The 7,803-nt window shown below is 44.7% G+C and overlaps 1 protein-coding gene across 1 annotated transcript in view; it reads right to left on the reverse strand.

Moving 5' to 3' along the window:
* PCSK2 (proprotein convertase subtilisin/kexin type 2) overlaps positions 1 to 7,490 on the reverse strand; it is a 229,894-nt gene extending 222,404 nt beyond the window's left edge. Inside the window, exon 1 of the mRNA XM_012759525.3 lies at positions 6,959 to 7,490. Within this exon, the coding sequence (XP_012614979.1) occupies positions 6,959 to 7,135 (177 nt within the window). The 5' untranslated portion in view covers positions 7,136 to 7,490. The remainder of the gene's footprint in view (positions 1 to 6,958) is intronic.
* Positions 7,491 to 7,803: the final 313 nt, after the last annotated feature.

The following is a 7,803-nucleotide window of genomic DNA, read 5'->3' on the forward strand; positions in this document are numbered from 1 at the left end:
AGGAAGAAGAGAGTGATGAATGGGTTTTATATTCTTGCTTAAGAAGGCAAATCACAAATACTTGAAAACTTGATTGACAGTATGTGTTGAAAACATGAGAGCTCTCAGAAGGCTTTGAAAGATTATTTTTATTGTGATTTGGCTTGGCTGCAAGGTTTAGAGATTCACTCCAGCAACTTAAGAAAAGGGATTTTTACTGACAGCATATTAGTTTGGGTAATACTGGTTGCTTTAAAGAAAAAAAAAAAAACCAAATATCAGTGCCTTAATATAAAAGCAGTTTACTTATCATTCATGTAACATCTTCTAAGTCAGAAATCAGGGATCTGGGTTCCTTTCATTTTGTGACTCTGTCATCTTTAGCATTTGGCATCCAAAATTACAGTTCTCAACCACATCAAGCCTCAGAAGACAGCAGAACCCAGAGAACCAATTGATAGGGAATTTTCATGCGTCCGGCATGGAAGAAGTACGCATCACTTTTGCTCACATTACACAGCTAGAATTTTCCCATGATCACACTTATCTACAAAGCAGGCTAGAAAATGTCTCTCTGTGGCCCACAGAGGGGACTTGAGTTTGGTGATCATCTCTTCAGCCTATGTCACCAGTGTGTTTTGCTAGGAAGTAGGGCTAGAAAGTTATTCGGAGCTTAGATGAAATACCTGAGTCTGCCATGGCCTGAATGGGCTTTCTCATGGCAACTGTATTCCATTCTCCTCTCTACAGCAACTAGCCAGTCAAATTTCCTGAGAAAGCCAGCATGACCAGCTGAGATAATTGCCTTGGCCTGTAATGAATTAAATTCACTGAATTATTTGGGTCAGGTAGTCTCATGGACCACGGCTAGCACGTGGATGGATTGCTGTTGGGCTGGGTATATATTCCTCACCCAATCAGTTGTTACTCCTGTAAAAGTACACCCCACAACTGCTTTCTTGAGTAAAAGAGTGTTGCTAGGCCGCGGACTTACTATTATTGCTACTGCCTATAATAGCTGTTTTATTCTATGCATTCAGCACTGTGACCAGAACCTTGCATACAATATATTTATTTTCATAACCATGATATTTTATTAACCACTTTCCAATGACAGCAAATTTCTGAGAGATTTAATAACCTGGCCAAGTTTCCAGTGCCATCTGATTCCAAGTCCCATAATCTTTACCTTTGAACGTTACTGCTCTGGTTTCCTTCAGTCACATAGGGGCATTGGGTACAGCAAATGTTCTGATAGTTATGACTGGTGTTGGGGGAAAGGGACAGATTATATGCAATCGTAGTTCCAAATGGATAGAGAACACTCTAGTTGAAGTCACCCAGAGAGGGCCTGAGGGATGAGCTTGGACTCGATCTAAGGCATAGCATATTAAACTGAAGTTCAAAAGGAATTAATGGCACCCCTGTCTGGGGAAACAAGGTTATAGGCTGCTATTTTCCCTTTGTTGCCATGGTAGTAGATCTTGTAGATCCAGAAGAACTGACCCTTAAGGTCTTCTTGGATGGGAATCTTTTTGGAAATACTTAGGTTCAAATCCATATCCTGTTCTTATTCTCTAAACCATGTCAATGTTGACACAAAGAAGTATGGGATATGAGGGGATGGGAGAACACTGCTAGGGAACTCTTCTTTTGACTGACAACTGACTGTATAATAAAGTCAGAGTAAAATTATATAATCTGGATCCAATATTGTTGGGACATCAAGACACAATTTATTGGGTAGAAGTAGAAATTCCAAAATATATATTTGACAAAAATTACTATCCATAATAGGTGAAAAAAAAAGCCAACAAATAAAAAATGAATATGGACAACCCTGAAGAAAAACTTTTCAGAGCAAAATACCTGAACAAATATTGTATAAACCATCAATAAGCATATGAAGAAGTGTTCCACTTTAACTGATCATCAGGAAAATTCAAATCAAAACTGTAATGAGGCACTACTACATACCCACCAGAATGGATACAATAAAATAGGTGTTAAATATCACATGGTAGTGAGAGTGCAGAGCAGCTGGAGTGCTCATGTGTAGCTGGTGGGAATGTAAATTGGAATAACTACTTTGGAAAACTGTGTGGCTGTTTGTCTGTAGTAGGCAGAATTTGGAGATGGCCCCCAAGGTTTCTGTTCCCTGGTGGACACATCCTATGCAGTCACCTCCTCTTGAGCATGGGCAGTGTGGGGAGGACTGTGAAGATGATGGATTTCTCTTCTGTGATTAGAGTATACAAAGGTGAAGAGACGTATCCGATGTGATTAAATACCCAAATCAGTCGACTTTGAGTTCATCAAAAGAACCAAAAGAGAAATTATTCTGATGAGTCGATCTCATCAGATTAACATTATAAAAGGACTAGGCCCTTTCTGGAGGAAGAGATTTGAAGTGTGGGAGTATGAAGTGGCCTACAGAGGGGGCGTGTTGTGAAGTCATGAAGGCAGCCTCCAGGAACTGACAGTGGCCCTGCCCTAGCAGCCAGCAAGAAAATGAAGACTTCAGGTCTAAAACCAGAGGAAACTGAATTCTTCTAAAAATCTGAACATGTTTGGAAGTGAGTTGTTTCCTGGTCATACCTCTAGATGAGAAGTAGCAGGCTATACCTTGCTTTCATCCTGTGAGGACTTGAGCACAGGATCCAACTCAAATGTGCCAGACTCCTTACTCATGAAAACTATAAAATAACAAATTTGCATGGTTTTAGGCCACTAGGATTTTTAGTGATTTGTTACACAGTGATAAAAAACTGATGCAGCCTCCTAAAGCTGAATGTATGCATTACCCTTCAACTCAACAATTCTGCTCCTGGCAATTGCCAACAGAATGGCATATATGTGTTTGCCAAAGTACATATACTTCAGTATCTACAAAAGCAATATTTATAATAGCCCCGAACTGAAAACAACACAAGTGAACAAGAGGGGGGCTCAGGGATGCTGATAATAGTTTGTTTCTTGATCTGGGTGCTGGTTACAGATAAATGCTCAGTTTGTGAAAATTTATTAAGCTGAGCTCTTTTTTCAATTACACTTCAATAAAAGTGAAATGACCAGAAATTTATTGTTTCACTACTTGACAGCAAAATTATTACTAGATTTTTTTTAAATGAAAAGATTCTCACACATATAAAAATGATCAGATGATTTTACTTGTGTAATCACCCCAGCGTCCTCTGTGGATAAAAAAAAAAAAACACAAATAATAAATCAAAACCACCTAATTACCAGGTTAACTTTTTTTTTCCAACCTTAGGTGTTGATTTTTTTTTAAAAAATGTTAACTCTTACTTGATTTTTGGTGAATTCTCTACATATTGTTTCAATAAAAATTTTTGTTTCTGTTTTAGAGGAATTAAAACTAGCAGTGAATTGAGAATTTTAAAACACTCTTTGGAATAATGCTTTTGTCATTATTGTAAACTCACTCACTCTCCTGGATATATATGTCTTCTCTAGTGGATATAGGTTTTTGGACCAGGGTCAGGTCATGATAATAAAATAAAAAACCTTAATCTCTACACACCTCGGGTAAAGTTATAGGTATTTTTACTTTATTTTAGAGAGGAAACATAAATATTTTATTTATATGTTTCTTATAAGAATCAAATAATCAAATAATTGACAAATATTTATTGAATATCTCATATACAGGCCACCAGGCTAGATATGGGGACAATAAAAAGACATAGGACATAGTATATCATTTCTTCTCCTAGAAGATTTATAGTCTGCCTGAAGAAGTACATACATATACACATTAATGACACATATTCATATATTAATATCATGTAAATGGTAAATCTAGAAAAAAGTGAGAAAAGAAAAGAAAAGAAAAGAAAGGAATAATATCAGAACTCTAAAATGATGCCTCAAGGGCAGAATTCTTGATAGTCAGGGAGGGCTTCCTGGAGGCAGCAGGATGTAGACAATCAATTATTTTCAGTCAAAGAAATTTGGCTTTAAATCTGAGTCTTCACTTTCCAGATATGAACAGTTACTTAACCTCTTGAAAGGTTCAGATTTTTATCTAAGAATTAGGGCTGATGCCAGTAATTTCTACCATAGGTTTGTGCAGTTAGAAGAAGATGTAAAATAGCTATTTAGTAAAATAGCAGTTTTGTTTAGCCTTCATATGGATGAATAAATAATCATGAGAATCTTTGGGGTCTGACATTGAGCATCAGAGAGGAGGGCGGTAGGGAGTTGGGAGGCATGCTGAATGTCATAGCTAGGAAGGAGAAGGACATATTAGGAGTCTAAAATGCAAAGAGAACAGCAAATATTGGCAAAAGTATAGAGCAGTATGATGGAAGCAAGTCAGGACAGTGTTGGGAAAACCTGGAATAATACATAAAGCTAAGGAAGTTTCCTTGGAAGCTGGCAAGTACAGTAATGTGCTAGTTAGAGTGAGAAAACTAGAAATATAGAAGATACCATGCCTGATTATTTACCTTTCAAGTGGAAAGATAATACTTACACTTATATTTACTTACATGCATGAAATGACTGAGGACAAGGGATAGAACCTACTAGCTTACGAAGTACAGGCTTTTCCTAGTGGTCCCAGAGGAATTTGGGGAAGGGAAGGCTCACTGTGGTCCATAGCATCAGGGAAGATTTGGAATCAGGTCTTGAAGAATGGGCAGGACATCGATCCAAAGGAGGAGGAGGAGAAGATTTATTCTAGGCAGGTGTTGCACCATGCAGGCCTACCAGGCAGAGGTATCTTGTTATAGACTGCTTGTTACTTAAATGTGTACCAGGGCAAAAATCACTGGATTTGGTTAAGGGGTACTACCAGAAAGATAATGGAGAGATAAGGAGAGAAGTTGTAAGGTAAGAACCCATTTCTCCCAGATGGGAATTGCAGGTTTGAGGCTGTGATGCAAAATCAGTGGGCTCCTCTCCAAGAAAGAATGAGGGAAAAAGAGGCCTAGTTATCTGATCTGTGATTTTTAAGGGCATATGTTCAAAGGGAGAGAAAACCACTGGGAAGCCAGATCTGCCTACCCTATGAAAAGGTGCACAGGTGGGAGGGGGGAGGGAGCCAAAGGTGTCTGCAGCCTCACTACACTACAGACACTCTTTTCCGCATACCCCAGTGTCCAACATACCCTGCAAAGCTCTGTTTGGTAGGTACTAAGGAGTAAGAGCGTGGGTTCACTTCTGAAAGATCTAGATTTAAATCCTCGTCTGTTTTTATCTTGTCCTCCTATCTGAACCGCCTTCCTCATCAATGCCATAGGCTCAATAATAGCAGTAGCTTCCCCAGAGTTGTTGAGAAGATTAAGTAAGAATGTATGTAAGGACTCCAGCACATAAAGGTTCCTTATAAGTGTCAGCTAACAATAATCACTGTAATATAGAGTCTTGGGTCTTGCCAAGTTTGGGGTGAGGGGAGGGAAGGAGACTCTGCTTGTTTACTGTGCTGGCGGCATTCTCCAAACAGTCCCCAGAAAGACAGCGGGGTGCTCCCTCAGCTGGCGCCTTCTGTCCCCTGCTCCACCCACGCTTCCCGGGAGCAACAAGTTCTTCTCTGCAAGACCCGCCCGCGCGCTGCTGGCAGACCCGGCGCCTCCTCCCAGACCTCGGTCAGACTCGTTGCCAAACCTACCGGGGATCGGAATCCTGACTGCTGCCTAAACCCATTTGAAGGCGGGAGAGCCCGCGGCACCCGAGGGAGCCCTTGTGTGGGGCTGGAGGAGAGGCGGGTGGCGTGGGAAGTCGGGAAGGAAAAGACTAATAGGAGCCCCAGTCTGCTTGGCCCCTCAAGGCAAAGACAACAACCGAAGGTACCCGCCGCTCATCTGCTCATTTCACGTCTCTCTCCTCCAGGGATCTGGAGGGAAGAGATGGAGCCTGGAATGTCACTGACCGCCATCCTGCCCTCGGGTAGCCAAATCAATCACATCCTTCTGTCCTTCGGGTTTCCCTCGCCCCAGCTTCTCCCTGCACCGACACTCCACCCACCCCGCGCCAGGTCCCGTAAGGACACCGGAGATCCCTGGCAGATAGTTCGCAGGAACAGCAGGCAGGTCAGCCACGGCCCCCACCCAGCGCTCTCCCGTCCCCTGACCCCCCAGAGTGGGTACCCTGGAGTCTCCAAAGGAGTCTCCAGGCGTTCTAGGCTGGGAGCCTCATCCAGCTGCCCAAAGTGTTGAACTCTCACAACTTCTTGGAACGGGGATCCCCACGCTCTCGTGGGAAAGCCAGGCTGGCCGCCCACGTATCGGGAGAGGACACCTCGACTTCTCACAGGGAATTCCCCTCAAAATCTACCTCTCCAGCTCCTACAGCCGGGAGCTGAGAACCAGGGAGCCAACCAGAAGTGCGCTCCGGGGGCGGGAGGTCGTGGGCTGGGCCGGGGGCGTAGAGGTTCCGCCCCGATTTTGGAGGGATTGGTTCAGGTTTCCAAGTCTCCTAGAGTCAGGGAGCTGTTGTTTCCGGAGAAGAGCAGGGACTGAAGTCACTGGGAGGGAAGTCCTCCCGGCGCGGGGTAGGAGAAGCACGGAGGTGAATTGCAATGTCCAAGCTTCTAGCCCCATGGGTAGGAAACTATTCTTTCTCTGGGTGTTGGGGGTGGGGGAGACGTCCCTGGCCAAGCAGCCGATGCCAAGCCCAGCTGTTCAGGGCTTCATCCCCCCATCTCCAGGGAGCCTGGAGAACTTGGTACCTCGGACAGCATCCCGGGTGCATGGCATCTTTTAAAAGGTGTTATCCTATTTTCACCACCAAGTCAAAGAGCAATAAATTATTTTGATGACCTTACTAGTCCAGATGAAGGACATTTTAATTACATAACCCGTGAAAGATCACTGGAGGCAATATCGTGTTAAAGAGCCGATGGCAAAATATCTGCATCGCACGAGAAAGAGAGAAAACTTGCAAATCTGCGATGAGATTGCGCAGGGCTGCCCCCCGTTTTAAAACAACATGCGAAATGCATGAGAGACCTTACCTTTCGGACCCCAAAGCCGTGTTCTGCTGCAACTTGGCGAGCTTCTTCCTCTCCCCCTTTATGCAACTCCACAAGAAAATGATTCGTGAAGACGGGTCTCTCAGCAGATGCAAAAACCATGACACAGAAGAGGAGCCCCGCAGCCGCCTTCCACTGGGAGACACAGCCACCCTTCATCCTTCTTTGGGAGTGAAAAGTGGTGCCAGGAGGCGCGCAGGCTGGCGGAGCAGGGGACCCAGGGGGAAGGTGCAAATAAAAAAAAAACTATATATATGTATGTGTTTGTGTGTATGTGTATATATATATAGTTTTAAAAAAATCTTTGTATAGAGAAAGAGACTGAATAGGAGCTCGAGAAGCAGCAAATCAGTGTGTGTTCTTCTCCAGCATCTGGCTGGCTGGGAAGCCGTGCAGTCAGGCTGCCCGGCTCGCGGGCAGGGGTGCGAATGTGGGGAGCTGTGTGTACCGGAGAGAAAGAGCGAGTGTATGTCTGTGCTTGATGCTAAATCTGCATTTTCAGCTCCTCCTCGGCTCCAATTCCACGGGGGCTGGAGGAGAGCACCAGCCCGGGTGACGTGCGCCCGCCAGCGGCCAATGAGGGCGGGAGAAGCGGCGGGCCCCGCCCTGGGACGCCCCGGGCCCGCCCCTGCCCGCCCCCGGCCGGGCCCGGCTGCCTCCGCCGGCTGGGGGCGCCGCGCCGCGAGCCCGCGCCCCCGCCCCTTTCAGCACCCCGGAGAGCTCCTCCGTCTCCGCCCGGGCGGCCGCGAGCCCAGGAAAATCCCCCCAGCTGTAATCAGGCCAGCGGCGGCGAGTGATGTCATTGTTTGTGGAAATCTGTAAGGCTC

This window comes from Microcebus murinus, chromosome 16 (genome assembly GCF_040939455.1).
Source record: "Microcebus murinus isolate Inina chromosome 16, M.murinus_Inina_mat1.0, whole genome shotgun sequence".
Classification (NCBI taxonomy): domain Eukaryota; kingdom Metazoa; phylum Chordata; class Mammalia; order Primates; family Cheirogaleidae; genus Microcebus; species Microcebus murinus.